Here is a 17,539-nt window from a genome sequence, read left to right on the forward strand (position 1 = left end):
TCTTGTTTATAATACAGATTATTTATTATTCTTATATCCCGTGTGTCGATGTTCTTTGTTCTCAGTAGTTTTATTAACGGATTATGTTTCACCGTATCGAATGCCTTGTTATAATCTAGGAAGTAGATTGAATAAACCAACGTATGTCAATTTATTTAGTTATAATTATTCCTGCCTCCTGAAAGTAAATAAGTTCCAGAGCCATGAGATACAGTTAGAAGATACCAATAAGTATTTAATACATGACGAAAGCCCTTTAATACATTATTTTATTATATTGGGGTAGGATTGGCAAATTTTTTTTGCATATTTTTTGGGCTGTCACAATTGACATTTTCAGAAAAGTCTTGTGTTTTCCAGGTATTCCATATTTTAACTTATAGGTATTCAATTTTCCTTTTTTGTTTTAGCTCACTTTTAAAGTTTTTGATGGATTAAATTTTTATCCATCGACCTTAAACGTATACGTTTGGAGTTGGTTTTCGCTGAAACATGCTGGTTTTTCAGCCGACAAAGTTTGAAATTGATATTGGTTATGTAATAGAAAAATGGAAATGCAAAAACAAGAAATATCAAATATAACATACTACAAAAAAATCACAGAGTTAATCATGCTAAACTATACCGTAATAAAAGCAAGCCAATAACTGAGAAAACATCACAAATAAACAATTTGCATGTTCTCCTCGACAGGTTGAATGGACCGATCCCGTAATATATTCACTAGTATTATCTGTGAATCTGAAGCTAAAAATAATAGGTTTGTCAGTTTGCTTGATTGACGGCTCAGTGCGTGCCTTCCTTATATGTACTGAAGTAACAAATGAGGCAACATATCGGGGATAGGTAGAGTTGTTAAATAAAATTATGTATTGAAGACGTCAGTGCGAGAACAAAATGTGGCCTAGAGGTACTTGTTAACAAAAAATCACACCTAAAGGTCATAACTTTTTTGTTCTACATATTGGACTTATTTACGTAGAGGCACTTGTTAACAAACAAATCGCATTTAAAGATTGTAACCTTTCAGTTTTACATATTGCACCCATTTCCTGATTCATAAGTTGGATCTATTCCAAATTTCAGTTGAAAATGGAAAATTGTATATACAGAGTGGGCCAAATAAAAGTGTCCACCTCGACATTTGTCTGTCATTTGTCAACCCCCTCCCTTCCACATCCTCCACCCCTTATTTTTAAATAGGGAATACGGGTTGTGTGCTAGCTCATTTGAAAGGGTATTCAATTTTCTATTCAGCATTATAAACATTAACATAATTTTTTAGAAATTAAATAGGTGTCCAAGAAACTTTTTTAAATTAAATTAATTGACACAAAAAGAAGAATGTATGTAATTTATTTAATTCAAAATACATTCTACTGCTGTCACAAAAATGTATGTAATTTATTTAATTCAAAATACATTCTACTGCTGTCACAAAACAGAAAAAAAAATGTTTGTTGATAAATAAACATTGTTTTTGCTTAATTTCAATATTCAAGCTGTCACCCATCTGCCTCTTGGTAGGTTGGATATTGAATTTAAGTAACAAACAATATTTATTTATCAAATAAATACTTTTTTCTGTTTTCTGTCAGCAGTAGAATGTATTTTAAGTTAAATAAATTACATACATTCTTCTTTTTGTGTCAATTAATTTAATTTAAAATAATTTTTCTTGGACACCCTGTACAAATAATTATGCCAATGTTAACATTACTGAATAGAGAATTGAATAACCTTTCAAACGAGCTAGCACACGACCCCTATTCCCTATTTAAAAATAAGGAGTGGGGGATGTGTTATAATATCAAGATCTTTTGTAGATCTTAAAAAGGCCTATGACTCGATACATATAATCGATACATATAACAAAGCTATGGGACGCAATAGAAGATATCGAAGTTCCACGAATATTAATTAAAGCAATAAAAGAATTCTACAAGAATAACAAAGTAGCTATCAGAACGGGCAATAGAATATGCATTCCGTTAAGGCGACAAAGTGACTACTACAGGGCTACTCCACATATCCTACCATGTTCAAAATATTCCTAGAAAAAAACCTGAAACCATGGAAAGTGCAAAGGAATGGGCAAACCAGTAAGAAATATCTTCTAGTCTAAGAAGTATCTGGAAAAACCAGTGATCGCATAAAACGAAGATGGCCTCAGCGTTATGATGAGAAAACTGAAACAAGAATATAAAAAGAAAGCATTGGAAACAAACCTACAGAAAATTAAATACCTAACAATGAAGAATACAGAAATAAAGCAGCTGGAAATAAGAAGATAAACAAATCAAAGGAACAGACAAGTAGAAGTATTTAGGTTTCATAATATTAGAAACAATTAAAGAAGATATAAAAAACAGACAAGGACAAACAAGATATTGCATACGAAAATTTAACACGGTACTTTGGGGCAAGAACATCAGTATAAAAACAAAAAGAAGAATATATAACACCATGACAAGAAGTATCCTGACTTATAGGTATGAAAATTGGATAATAAATAATAAGAAATCCAAAAACAAAATAAGAGCAACAGAGATGGAATTTCTAAGAAGCTAAATAGTAACAAGAAGAGATAAAATAAATATCATAGAGATTAAGAAAAACATGGGAATGAACTTAGGTATAATATACAGCATACAACAGAATAAATTGGTGCAGATATAGTCCAGAAAGCCACTACGCATCCGCTAGGAAAAATATTCTAATTCGGATTTTTTGCACAATCTTACTCAAAAAGGACTCCTTTTGACAAATTTGCATGTTCCCAGGACCAAAAAGTGGTCAAAAATTTTTTAAACGTTTTTTTTTTGTTTTTATCCTCAAATTATTTTTTTTGCATGGAAAAAAGTTTTTTTTTAGGTTTTTTGGATCATTCCAAACAGAAAAGGTCTGTAGTGACTTTTCTCTAAAAATGATAGTTTTTGACATATAAGCCGATTAAAAATTGAAAAATTGCGAAATCGGCCATTTTTAACCCTCAAAAACTATGAGAAAAACTGAAAATTTGAATGTTGCCAAGGTAGGTGGATATTCTTTAAACATCGATTGATGAAATCCCGAAAAGCTTTTTGCAATACAATATTCAAAACTCCTTTGTTTTTTAATTGCTAATCAAGCATGCACGACACTATTTTCCACCGACAGTATGGTGCAAATGAAAGGAATAAATTCATTATTTCGTACACCGGCGACTTTAAGGAAAAATCCCGAAACAGGCCGATTTTTAGTTTTAAGTTACGATATTGCAGCATATATGGTATGCTAGTGACGTCATCCATCTGGACGTGATGACGTAATCAATGATTTTTTTAAATGAGAATAGGGGTCATGTGCTAGCTCATTTGAAAGGTTCTTCAATTCTCTATTCAGTAATATAAACATTTACATAATTATTTATATAGGGTGTCCAAAAAATTTTTATTAAATTAAATTATTTGACAAAAAAAGAAGTAGAAGAACACCCTGTATAAATAATTATGTAAATGTTTACATTACTGAATAGAGAATTAAAGAAAATTTCAAATGAGCTACCAGACGACCCCTGTTCTCATTTAAAAAAATCATCGATTACGTCATCACGCCCAGACGGATGACGTCACTAGTATACCATATATGCCACAATATCATAACTTAAAAATAAAAATCGACCTCTTTCGGGATTTTTCCTTAAAGTCGCCGGTTTACGATATAACGAATTTATTCCTTTCATTTGCACCATACTGTCGGTGGAAAATAGTGTCGCACACGCTTGATTAGCAATTAAAAAACAAAGGAGTTTTGAATACTGTATTGCAAAAAACTCTTCGGGATTTCATCAATCAATGTTTAAAGAATATCTGCCTACCTTGGCAACATTCAAGTTTTCAGTTTTTCATATAGTTTTTGAGGGTTAAAAATTGCCGATTTAGCAATTTTTCAATTTTTAATCGCTTATATGTCAAAAACTGTCATTTTTAGAGCAAAGTCACCACAGACCTTTTCTGTTTGGAATGGTCCAAAAAACCTAAAAAAAACTTTTTTCCATGCAAAAAAATAATTTTAGGAAAAAAAACAAAGAAAAAACGTTTAAAAAATTTTTGACCACCTTTTGGTCCTGGCAACATGCAAATTTGTTAAAAGGAGTCCTTTTTGAGTAAGATTGTGCAAAAAATCCGAATTAGAATATTTTTCCTAGCGAATGCGCAGTGGCTTTCTGGACTAATATGTCAGAAGAGCAAACCAAGAATTTTAAATAAACAGAATAACAGAGTGGAGCCCGATAGGAAAAAGGAAGAGAGGCAGACCCCAAGATCTTTGAGAGATGAAGTGAACGAAGCAATCAAAAGAAATCTACAGGAAGGTATGCAAGTTCCCTGGTAACAATGGCAAACAAAAATAATTGGAGAGCACGGTTGAGTTAAGGAATACTGTCAAAACTGTGGAAATCCTTAGGATATAATATATATTATTTCTAAGTTTTATCATAACTTACCTGCGAAACTGTCCTCATTTCCAAATACTGCAAAACTTTTTCAGCTTCAGCAGTATCGTCAAACAACCTTCTCTGTCTATGAGCCGGAACGGGTTTAGCAGACTCCCATGTTTCTACCCATATATTGTTTTCTTCTATTAACATTCTCGGACTTAATTGACCAACCTTCTGTCCCCATTCATCGAATTCATTATCGTTTTCGATCCAATCCCTAGGCGAGTACCAACGAATAAAATCTTCCACCGCAGCTCCTGGATTTGCGGCCTTAAACGATTCCATATCGGATAGAAGAGATGAACTCATCATTCTGGCTCTCAAATCGCTAGCTTCGGCGTCAGAGCCGAGGTTAAGGAGAAAATCGGCGTCTTCTTGAAGCTGGTCTTCGGTTTTTATTACCTAAAAAATGTTAGAAAATGCATTACTAAAAAAATATATTTCAATCTTTCATTTTGTAGCTCCAGTAAGGTACCAAAAAACAGACAGATTGATTTCGTAATAAATTATCTCCATATTTCAGAATATTTCAGTGTATTTCCATATAATTCTCTCACGATTTCTTGTTCTAGGCTGTGACGATAATATAATTTTATCGTCTAAGTCTAGAGTACGCCAATGAATTAAGCAAAACGTGTTTTTGTACCGTCTCGGACGATATAAAAGACGGATCGAAAAGACTAGTTGATTATTCTTGGAGCGTTGATCGAAGAATAATAAATAACAGCGAGGTATAAAAGGTGAGTTTATGTAGGTAGTATTTCTCGACCATTTTCCGCTGTCGTTTTGGCGAGCTGAGCAAATCCGACAGTTTTCCTCTTACCTATCCTTTTACCTTTCCTTATACGAGCGGTGATCGTATATCAATAATAGTCTTTTTATCTGGCGAGCTGAGCGAGATTCCCTTTCCTCCCTTTTCTTATACATTCGTGTTGTATTAATAAAAGCAATTCCTATTTCACGCGATCGTCAAAATAATTCATTCATGTACAAAATATCGTCACATCGGCCCGAACAGAAAGCTCGATGCGTAGATTATAAATATATTTTATTAACGAAATTAACGAGTAATTGAGGCTAATTATCGTATCTTTTGTATGATTTGATTCCAAAAAAAATTTCTTAAAAAGCGAACTCTTCTTCGACTGATTTAGTTACCTGGAGCACAGCATAATAAACGAAACCAGCAAGGACACTCCCCGATGCCGCCTTTGAAGTTGAAAAGTACAGAGTCGCCATTTTTAGCGTAGTACATCTCAGTGGTGATGTGATGTGTTCGTTCGTCAGTGTTGCCGATGTCACTATATGAATTTATATTAAGCCACTGCTAAAATGATCAGATTTTGCCAAAAATTATGTTAAATTTTTTGATGTTGGTAGTTTCTAAGGGTAATAAAAATACATTAAGAAAAAAGTTATTTTATTTAACTTGTTAATTCAAAAATACTTTTAACAAAATTATATGTAATATATTATACTATAATCAGTGGCGTAACAAACTCCGTCGGGGCCCCCCTCAGAATTGGAAATGGGGCCCCTTTAAAAAATTACTAAATGTGACATGTGTAACAAATACCTATATGTGTTACAGCCCAGTAAATCTACGTAAAACATGGCGATACCGTGTAATTTTTAGTGTCACCACCGAAGTGGTCAACTCAAGACTTTTTGAGTTATTTATGAGTAAAAATGTTTATTGCTCAACAAAAAAAACACGTTTTTAGGCGATTTTTCGCAAATAGTTCAAAGAGTAAGTATTCGATCGAAAAGAATATTGTTAGCAAAAATGTATCTAGCTTATAAAAAAAATGAAACAAAAATGAAGTCTATCGACTAAGTAAAAGAAAACTTGTAGCTCATGAAAAGTTTTTCTTATTCGTCAAATTTCAAATCAAATATTTCAATGTGAAATAACCAAAAAATGAAATACTGTTCGGGGAAACTCATTAGAACTTTTTTAAAGTGTTTAAAAGAAGCTTTATTTTTTACAAAAGTTTGTAGCATCAAAACTAAGCCCAAAAGTTACGCTCAAAATACAGTTAATCCTATTTTTTGGTAAAAAATTGTGAAAATCTACCCCTATTTAGCACCCCAAATGAAACTAATCATTATCGCCTTACAAATTACCTAACTTTTTTATACGACCTGTACGTTTCACCAGTTTAAAGTTCTTATTTTTAAAAGGGTTCTAGTTGAAGGGCTTGAACGAGTCACTAATCACGAGTATATGCAAATTTTAAACAGCCATGTCTTAACCAATTTTTGTCTTACAGAAAAACAAAATAAAGCCAAAATATTTATAAAAGTAAGACCTACCTACCTACCTACCTACATATCTTTACTCTTTGAGATTTTTCGTATCACTAATACTTTTTAAGTTATTTTGAAAAAAAGGTATTTTTCCAAAATAAAAAAACTTTAAAATTTTTAAAAAAATAAGAACTTTGAACCGGTCAAACTTAAAGATCATATAAACAATAAATATTTAAAGTAAATGGTAAAGCGCTAATGATAAACTTTATTTGGGCTGCAAAATAGGGGCAGATTTTCATGATTTTTTTTGTCAAAAAAAGGGCCAACTTTATTTTGAGCGTAACTCGTATAGTTTTGGTGCTAGAAACTTTTATAAAAAAATAAAAAATAAAGCTTTTTTTAACATCTAAAAAAAGTTTTAAGAGTTTTTCCTGAAAATTGCTTGATTTTTTGGTTATTCCAGGTTGAAATATTCGATTTGAAATTGGACAAATAAGAATAATTTTTCATGAGCTTCAACTGTGCTTTTAATGTGTGGATAGGCTTCATGTATAAGTACACCATTTTCTGTATCTTATAAGCTACATTTTTGCTACAAATATTTTTCTTTCGATATCTAATATTTAATTCGATAAATACATACGTATTTTTGAGTTATTTGCCAAAACTCCGTCTGAAAACGTTGTTTTTTTTTTGAAAAATAAACATTTTCACTCGCAAATGACTTGAAAAGTATTAGCATAGATAAGGAAACTCTATAGAAGAACAAAAGTTTCTTATAATTAGTCAATTTATACATTTCCGGACTTATTTTAAACGTATGTTTTTCACCCCAAGGAGGGGTGTCACCCTCCGAAGTAAAAGCAACCAACGCATAAATCCAACTTTGAAGTGGAGTGTAACTAGAACCTAAATCCAAATTGTCAAGCAAATACGTCCGTCGTGAAGCTGATAATTTCACTCCAAAACTGTCACTTACTGAGCTATTGGTGTATTCATGCATTATTTATGACGACTTACATTTTTCATCTTTATTGGTATAGAATAAAATAGAACAAAAATTACTAAATGATTACATTAGTATTATTCTATGAGATGAACAACTTTCTTCGTGCACTATCTACTATCAGCGAATATATCTACAATTTTATTAATTCGGATGGACAACTTCATTTTCAATACTGCACTGCTTAAAAAACGTATGTATGCAAATAATATAACAACACATTTTTATATATATTAGACAACAAGATGGGGTCCTTGACATATTGCCCCCCCCCCCCGTATGCTTCATGCTGCGGAGCCTTGTTACGCCTCTGGATAATTGTATCGAAATACTAAACGTAGGTAAAGATTAAAGAGAAAACCCATTTCTAGATTTAGAAATATTGTTGTAAAATTCGGCAAATTGCAATTCTCAAATCATTCAATAGTCACGTACAAAGCATTATAGTTTATTGTCGTTACCATAAAATTTCGGTAGACCGGAAGGGATTAAGTTTCTAGATATTATGAGATGATTCACTTGGCAAATACCTCTATTTAGAAATTTACGTTTTTAATTTTAAACACACAGCGTAAAATAATATATGTAACAACAACAGATTTTTACATAATATCAGATGACAAGATGGGGCCCCCCGCAAGCTTCATGCTGCGGGGGCCTCTGTTACGCCCCTGACTATAATAAAACTACATCTGGAACGCTTTCAAATAAAATTTTCTCATCCTCATCTTGTGAAAATGAAGACTTTATGTGATTAAAATAATTTAACATTTTTTGCCTGTTTGAAAGGAGTAACATTCTTTTACTCCTTCACTTTTGCTAACACTTCTGCATTGGTGCAGTATCAGTTATTGCACTAACTTTATTACCCGTAAGAGATTATTTTTGAATATTTTCTGAAACTTCTGCAAAATATTAACAATACAATCGCCATTCATCGTCAATATTTTGTGTTTTGTCCCAATTATTGACATAATTCCCAAAGGCATACGTATAAAATTATGTTAAAAAATATTTATTATCAGAATGTCATAAAAGTTAAGTAAATCGGATAATTATGTACAAATCGGCAACACTGTCAATTTTCTACACTGTCTGGTACTACGCGAAAAATGGCCGACGATCTGCGCAGTAATAGTGCGCGAACTTTTACCGCCTTCTAGCGTGTCACTGCTGTTGCGTTTATTATGCTGTGCCTGGAGCAACAACGCAACGACCTCGTTACATTTGGTACCCCTGGTGGGACGCCAATGGACGACTGCTCGGGCGCCAATGTAACGAGGTCGTTGCGTTGTTGCTCCAGGTAACTAAATCAGTCGAAGAAAAGAGTTCGCTTTTTAAGACATTTTTATTTGGAATCAAAACATACAAAAGATAAGATAATTAGCCTCAATTACTCGTTAATTTCGTTAATAAAATATATTTATAATCTACGCATCGAGCTTTCTGTTCGGGCCGATGTGACGATATTTTGTACATGAATTAATGATTTTGACGATCGCGTGAAATAGGAATTGCTTTTATTAATACGACACGAATGTATAAGGAAAGGGAGGAATGGGAATCTCGCTCAGTTCGCCAGATGAAAAGACATATTAGGGATATACGATCACCGCTCGTATAAGGATAGGTAAAAAGATAGGTAAGAGGAAAACTGTCGGATTCGCTCAGCTCGCCAAAACGACAGCGGAAAATGGTCGGGAAATACTACCTACGTAAACTCACCTTTTATACCTCGCTGTTGTTTATTATTCTTCGATCAACGCTCCAAGAATAATAATCAACTATTCTTTTCGATCCGACTTTTATATCGTCTAAGACGGTACAAAAACACGTTTTACTTAATTCATTGGCGTACTCTAGACGATAAAATTAGATTATCGTCACAAGGCTCTTTAGGTTGTATATATTTTCTGTTAATTTCTCTAGTTCATATGCTCCTTTAAATTCTTGTGGTTTTACTACTCCAAATATATTAGTCTTAAAAAGTATTGATCATTGTCACAAGGGGCACCTCTAGATACTCCTCTTCTTCTTATTGTGCCATATTTTAATGAAACTTGGCGATCACTTCTTTAAACGTTTCTCTATCGTTTGCAACATGAAATATTTGTTCAACACTGAGGTTAGTCCAATCTCTCTGATGTTCCTCAGCCAAAATTTCTTCTTTCTTCCCTCTACTCTTCCTTGCATGATGACGTATAGCTGAAAGTATCTATATCGTTTCGAAATATGTAGCTCAAATACGACGTTTTTCTTATTTTAATTGTGTTCAGAAGCTGTCTGCCATGTCCAATTCGTCTTAACACTTCTTCGTTTGAGACTTTTGTGGTCCAAGGAATTTTCAGAATACACCTATATAGCTACAGTTCGAATGTCTTCATTTTTTTACGGATTGGACTTTCAGAGTTCAAGCTTCTATCCCATATAGTAGTTGCGACCAAACATAACATTTGACGAACCTTAATCTAATAGCCTTACTCAACTTTTTATAGAGTTTCACGATATTCGATAAAAATATCGATATTGTATTGATATCGTATCGAAAACCAATACGATACCGATACAATAAATACCTTCAGCAATATTAATGCCGATACGATACTCAGTATCTGAAATCAATACAATACTATTGTCGATAAGCTTGCCTAGATATTATTGAAAATATCGATATCGAGACAAAAAAAAAAAATAACACGACACAGTTCGTTGATTATATTTTGTAGAATAGGAATTTAGATCATAACTATTTATTACATAAAAGTATAAGTGATCTGCAACCCAAGCATCAACTGTTATAATATTTTACACTTGAGTGTATGAACTTGAAATTCTTGAGAGTGAGTAAATGCTTGTTATAATTACACTGTTTATATCATGTGGCATTTGTGGCAATATTATGGAAGTAAGTGACGATGACTCAAAAATAATTTTTAACAAATACTGAATTGCGATTTATTCCGAATCTCCGGGGATTTCCCTATATTTTCAAAAGTAGTTGTTTCTAAACAATACAGAATTAGTAAGTATTTGTCAACTTTCAAAGAAGCTTTCAGCCATATTCAATCTTTATAAGAATATACATATAAGTTATAAGCAATATTCGTAATATTTTTAGAATAATGTCCATTTGCCAAGCATACAAAAGTGGGCATAAAGGGCCTACACAGCTCAGATGTATAATCCTTTTTCGAGTATTGTATCGATATCGTAGCGAAATCAATATCAATACGATATTTTTATAAGAAAGCATTGCCGATAGCGATACTCGATACGATACTTCATTGGCATAACCAATACAATACTCAATACCTACTTAAAAAGTATCGATATTGTATCGTATCGTGAAGCTCTAATTTTTTATTTGTAAACATTGACTTATATTTTATAAATCCTTTTCGAGCTATTTCTATTCTGTCCTTTATCTTCTCATCTTGATCTAACTGTGAGCTTATAATTGCTCCGAGGTATTTGTACTAATCAACCCTCTCTAACGGTTTAACTTCAAATGTTAGATGCCAACAGGGGTTTTCGAGATCACCATGTATTTGATTTTTTCTATATTCGTTGTGAGTCCCATTTTTTTGCTTTCTGTGCTAATGATTTCTAGAAGAATTTGTAAATCTTCTATATTCTCTGACATGATTGCGATATCGTCCCAAAATCTTATGTTATTAATGATGCTCCCTCCAATCCTTACACCCTCAGTTCTTTCCCATAGTGCCTCCCGAAATATTAGTTAATAGTACACATTAAATAATTATGGCGATAGCACGCATCCCTGTCTAACTCCTCTTTATAGGGTTATATAATAAGACTAGAAAAATACAAGCTACCTAGGATCATTATCCAAGGTTAAATTGGGGAAAACAGATAGGAAGAAGGCCTAACTGAAGAATACTGGAAAGTTGTTTAACTGCAGCTTATTATGCCAATTTAGAATAGCAGCTAGCAAATATCCCATAGCTTTGATGCTACAGAACCTTCAGTACGAGAATGTTGTGATGATGAAGATAATGATAATTATTTAAATACTGTTATTTTTAACACTGCAATCAGCAATACAAAAAATTGTCTTCAAAAAAATTAAACCCAGTTATACTCACTTGTTCTTGAGTAACAGGAATGTACAGAGGATCTCCAGTTTTCAGTAACTTCATATTACCAAATTTGTTTTTTCTACCTACAGGTTGATTCCACAGAGAATACTTCTCTTTGGCCTTTTCGTCAGCAGGTTTTTCCGAGGAACAGTCGTAAAATTCATCATCTGTTGATGAACCCTCTGCCGAGTCGTAAGTTGATTGCTGAGTATTTTCTCGACAAGTTCTTCTCTCGATGCAACAGTTTAACATTTGCAGCTTTTGAGATAGTAGAGAGGTTCGCAGGTCTGGTAAACCAAGTGGTAAACTGAAACAAAAGAAAAAGATGAGAAATGAGAAATTGAAAATTACGTTGGAGAAATTTAAATTTAATATTTTAAAATGTACAATATAGAAAATCAAGGAAGTGTATGTGCGTGATTATTACTGGAAGAAAACGAGCATATGACATCATCCAAATAGGACTATGCTTTATGAATATTCAGAAAGCATAATAGGTGCAGATTTTTTATTGGTTAGCATTTAGGAAATGTCAGTCTGTTTGACTGCAGCATTTGTTCTCATTCGGTATTGGTTAGTATTCGGGTCGTCTTCTTCTTCTTAAAGTTCCCTCTCCTATCGGAGGTTGGATATCATAATGGCTATGGTCACTTTGTTGGCTGCTGCTCTGATCAGTTGTAATGAACTACGGTTAAACCATTCTTTAAGGTTCCTTAGCCAGGAGATGCGTCTTCTTCATATGCTTCTTCTTCCTTGGATCCTTCCTTGCATAATAATTCTCAGCAACTCGTATTTTTCTGCTCTGTTAATGTGACCCAAATATTCCAGTTTTCTAGTTTTTATACTCTTCATAATTTCTAACTCCTTATTTAAACGTCGTAGCACTTCAACATTGGTAATCCTTTGAACCCACTGAATTTTCAATATTCTTCTGTAACACCACATTTCGAACACTTCTATTCTTCTTATGTGTTGTCTGTTCAATATCCAAGCTTCCATTCCGTACAGCAATATAGAAAATATGTAGCATCTTAGAGCCCTCAATCTAAGAGGCAACTGAAGGTCTTTGTTTGTAAGCAGTGTCTTCATTTTTATAAATGCTTGCCTTGCAGTTTCAATTCGGACTTTAATTTCTTTCTTTTGGTCATTTTTGTCATCGACCCAGGTTCCCAGATATTTGTATGTCTTTACTTTTTCTATTTGGGTTTGCTCTACTGTATATTGACGATTTATCTAATTTTATTAAATTGTAGTTGTTATTTATTTGTTGTTGATATTATTTTTCTTTTGACTGTATGTAAGCTTTGTCCATAAAATTGTAAAAATTTTCAGTGACAATAAAGCATATTTCTATTCTATTCTATCCTAACCTTTCATTTCCATGTTCTGTTTTTGAGACGATCATAATTTTAGTTTTTTTCTTGTTTATTTTTAGTCCGTATCGAATGCAACAATCGTTAATTCTATTTAGCAATTCTTGTAGCGATTCCAGGGTGTCTGCCATTATAACGGTGTCATCAGCGAATCTTATGTTATTTACTATTGTTCCGTTTATAGAGATTCCATCACTTAGCTCCGCTATCGCTTCCTGAAATATGGCTTCACTGTATAGGTTAAACAGTAGCGGCGACAGAACAAAACCCTGTCTTACCCCTCTCTTTATATCAATATTCTCGGATTCTTGTTGTTCTATCTTTATATTGGCCTTTTGATTCCAATACAGATTTATGATAATTCGTAAATCTCGTCTGTCTATATCTCTGTTTTTCAATAATTCTATTAGTTTTTCATGTCGGACCCAGTCGAACGCTTTTTCGAAGTCGATGAAACAGGAATAAATAGCCAGGTTCATATCTAAGCATCTTTGAGAGAGGATATTAAACGCAAACAATGCCTCTCTTGTTCGAAGTCCTTTGCGGAACCCAAATTGGGTATCATCCATATCAGATTCTAGCTTTCTGTATAATCTTCCATGAATCACCTTTAGAAATATTTTGAGGGTATGGCTTATTAATGATATTGTCCTATAGTCCAAACAATCTTTAGCATATAGTTTTTGGTATTGTTACAAAGGTGTACACCAACCATTCCTGAGGGATTTTTCCGGTTTTATATACTTCATTAGACGGATCCAGTAGTACAGGTAGTTTCATCGTCTAGACATTTCAGTAATTCAGCAGGTTAAGTTTTAAGTTATCATTTATTTCTTGTTTTAACCTCTGACTTACAGGTTCTTCTTTTATACTTGAGATATCAAATCGTGGTATATTTGTTTGTTTTTGGATCTTTTTCAGTTTTATCTTCATTGCACCTACTAATGGATTATGATCTGAATTTATGTCAGCTCCGAGGTATCTTCTCACAGATTTTATAGTGTTTTTATATCTGGATTTGATTAAAATGTAGGTAATCTATCTGGTTTCTTACAATGTGATCTTCCGAATCCGGCGGTGATATCCAGGTATAAAGTCGTCTTTTAGGTAATTTAAATAATTTATTCATTACTACCAGCTCCTCGCTCTGACAGAATTCGACAAGTCTGTCCCCCCTTTCATTTCTTTCTCCCAAGCCAAATTCTCCCACACAACCATCCACTTTTCCTTTTCCAATTAGGGTCGTGATAGGATCCAACGATTCTTTTGAGGATTTTTCTCTCAAAACGTATTTGTCATTGCTTTTATCAGTGTCCACGTCTCACACCTATACATGAGCACCGGTCTAATCAATATTTTATATATCCTTCTTCTTCTTCTTTTCCTGCTTTCTTAATAGGCTCGCGCCTGTTCCATTTTCGGATGCCTCCTCATCAGATATCCAGGTTGTCACTCCATCTCTTTCTTGGCCTTCCTATAAATACTTCTTCGGTCGTTTGATGATCTGTGTCGGGCTATCTTTACCAGTCTTCCTTCTCCCATTCTGCTTATATGGCTATAAAGTTTTTTTTTCTTTTCAGTGTCCAGTCAATTATATTCTCTATATTACAGCTTTGCCTGAGGTCTGTGCTACGTTGTCTATCCCATAATGATTTTCCTGTGATATCTCGGACTATTTTCATTTCACACATTTCCATCAGTCTTTTTGTCCTTGTGGTATCGGGTCTTGTTTCCGCAGTGTATGTCATAATTAGTCTAACTACTATCCTATAGATCTTGGCCTTCCTTTCTGTCCGTAGATGTGTGTTTGCCAGATAGTGTGTTCCTGCTATTCTGTTGCCTTTGTTTATTTGTTGGGCAACTTCCGCTTCTGCATCTCCGTAACTGTGCATTAGCAGTCCCAGGTAGCTGACACTTCTTTCTTCCTAGATTATTTTGCTGTCCACTTCCAGCTTGCATCTTATTGGATCTTAAGAGATTATCATACTTTTTGTTTTATTTGTTGATATTATCATGTTGAACTTTCTTGTTGTTATATAAAACTGATATAAAACTCTCTGAAGATCATCTTCACTCTCTGCAATAAGTATGGCATCATCTGCATAGCATACTATAGAGATAATTTCTTCACCCATTCTGGACAGCAACCATGATGAGGTTAAACAGCAGCGGGCTCAATGAAACTCCTTGACGTATGTCTCTTTTCACTGGTATCGGCTGTGTTAGTTTGTTATTAATTCTGACCTATATGTTATTCCTGCTGTATATGTTTTCGATAGTCTTGATAATATCTGACGGTATGTTTCGTTTATATAACAGGTGAATTACGTCATTCAGCTCTACACGGTCGAATGCCTTTTGTAGATCTATGAAGCAACAGTAAGCCGGGACGTTGTATTCTAGTGATTTTTCCATGATTTGCCTGACGAAAAAAACTGCATCGTTACAGGATCGTCCAGATGTAAAGCCTTGTTGTTCATCTGCTAGATCTATTTCATTGGTGATTTTGGTGGTTATGACTTTTGTGGACAATTTCAGAGCGGTACTAAGCAGGTTTATTCCTCTGTAGTTTTCGAGTACCGTTTTATCAGCCTTTTTAAATATTAAGATCATTGTACTAGTGCGCCAGCTGTTAGGTACTGTATGTCCAAAAAGAATTTTTTGTGCAAGTATCCTTAGTTCTACAGTTAATGTGTTTCCACCGTTTTTTAGCATTTCGTTTGGAATCTTGTCCGGTCCTAGAGATTTACGGTTTTTCAGTTTTTCTAATGCATTAGTAGTTTCCTCCGTTGTGACGATTACATTTTCGGTTGTTATCTCTGGAGTTTCTGGTAAGGTCTGGTCTTCGCCTGTCTTATACAATTGAGTGAGATAGGCGGTCCAGATATCGACATACATATTATATATCCTGATTTTTGATATTCTTGTGGAGGCTGTACATACATACATCTATTTGCTGCCTGGACTCTCCTCTTCTTATCCTGCGTGTTTTCTATTGTTTAGCTTGTCTTTAGTACCTACCCCTTTTAAATCTTCTGTTGTTAGATATTATTTGTCTTGATTATTTGAATGTTTTGTGTTTAAATTATTATTTATTCTACAGTCTATAAACTATTCTGTATTAGATATGTGAAATGCCCAAAACAAAGAAGAATTTGATAAAATTGTTGCCGATTTTCAATATAAGGACGTTGTTAGCAGGTGGTATGATAGTTGTCTTAACATTGACAAAACCAAGGTAATGACCATCAGCAAAAACCAAACTATTAACCATTAATTCTGTTTAAACAATGAGATAATAGCAAGAGTTAAGAATTCAACATATCTGGGTTGCAACCTACATGAAGTTTGGAAGAATTCATGTGAAATCCATATTAGAATCTAGAAATTCGGAAAAAAATTTAACAAAATGAGAAATTTGCTGTTTACGAGCTGATTGATTTCAACTTTTTCGTATGACGTGGAATAGTTAATGACAAAAATGCCACAAGGAAATAGCTTCAGAAACAACATGACGTGGAAGCTTGTACCTTGTCACAGGTTACCAATAAGAAAGTATGTAGATAATAGCATTTCAAATGTAGTGGTGCTATAGCAAGAGAAAGGACAAAGGAGACCCGGTAGATGACCCATTTCGTGGCTTAAGAACTTCAAAGAGTGGACCAGAATAACTTGAGAACTTAAGAACTTGAAAGAGTGGAATTATTTAGGGAAGCCGTAAATAAGGTTTTGTGGGCTAGAGCGATTGCCAACGTCCGATGAGGATAGGCTACTACAAGACGAAAAAAAAATGACAATCTGACATTATGTCCATTTAGTCCTATTCCTACTCACTTTTGTATGTATTTTTGATTGCATTGTATCAATTCTTGTGGAATTTCTTTAATATTAATTATCTTGCAAATAATATATTATTATTAGAAAGGAAGTTCCTAATTTTCGAGCTAGTAAATTAAGCTGATTTTTATAAATATAAATATTTCTAACCGATTTCCCTTTCACAAAGAAAAATATCTATAAATATGTATGTAGATTATTATTCCACAAATACCCATCGATGATGCAAATTTATTGATCTTGTTAATATAATGTAAATTAGATTAAAATTACAAGGGAAAGTGAAAGAACCGATTAGCCTGACATCTAAAATTATTTAATTCAACACATTATTTCGCAATCAGCTTGATATTTTCGAGAAAGTAAAACTTTAATAGATATGAATTAAGTAATACAAAAACACAAAAAAAGACTAAAAAATCTTAACGAAGTTGTTTCGTACGGTACTTAATATACTTTTTAGATAGGTACTTGCTTTAATCATAGCGTG

At 33.4% G+C, this 17,539-nt stretch overlaps 1 protein-coding gene across 1 annotated transcript in view; it reads right to left on the bottom strand.

Moving 5' to 3' along the window:
- LOC114349431 (rab3 GTPase-activating protein catalytic subunit) overlaps positions 1-17,539 on the bottom strand; it is a 382,835-nt gene that overhangs the window by 18,178 nt on the left and 347,118 nt on the right. Inside the window, exons 4-5 of the mRNA XM_028299803.2 lie at positions 11,846-12,146; positions 4,487-4,882 (exon numbers count right to left, since the gene is read on the bottom strand). Coding sequence (XP_028155604.2) covers positions 4,487-4,882; positions 11,846-12,146 — 697 coding nt within the window. The remainder of the gene's footprint in view (positions 1-4,486; positions 4,883-11,845; positions 12,147-17,539) is intronic.

This window comes from Diabrotica virgifera, chromosome 1 (assembly GCF_917563875.1).
Source record: "Diabrotica virgifera virgifera chromosome 1, PGI_DIABVI_V3a".
Classification (NCBI taxonomy): Eukaryota; Metazoa; Arthropoda; class Insecta; order Coleoptera; family Chrysomelidae; genus Diabrotica; species Diabrotica virgifera.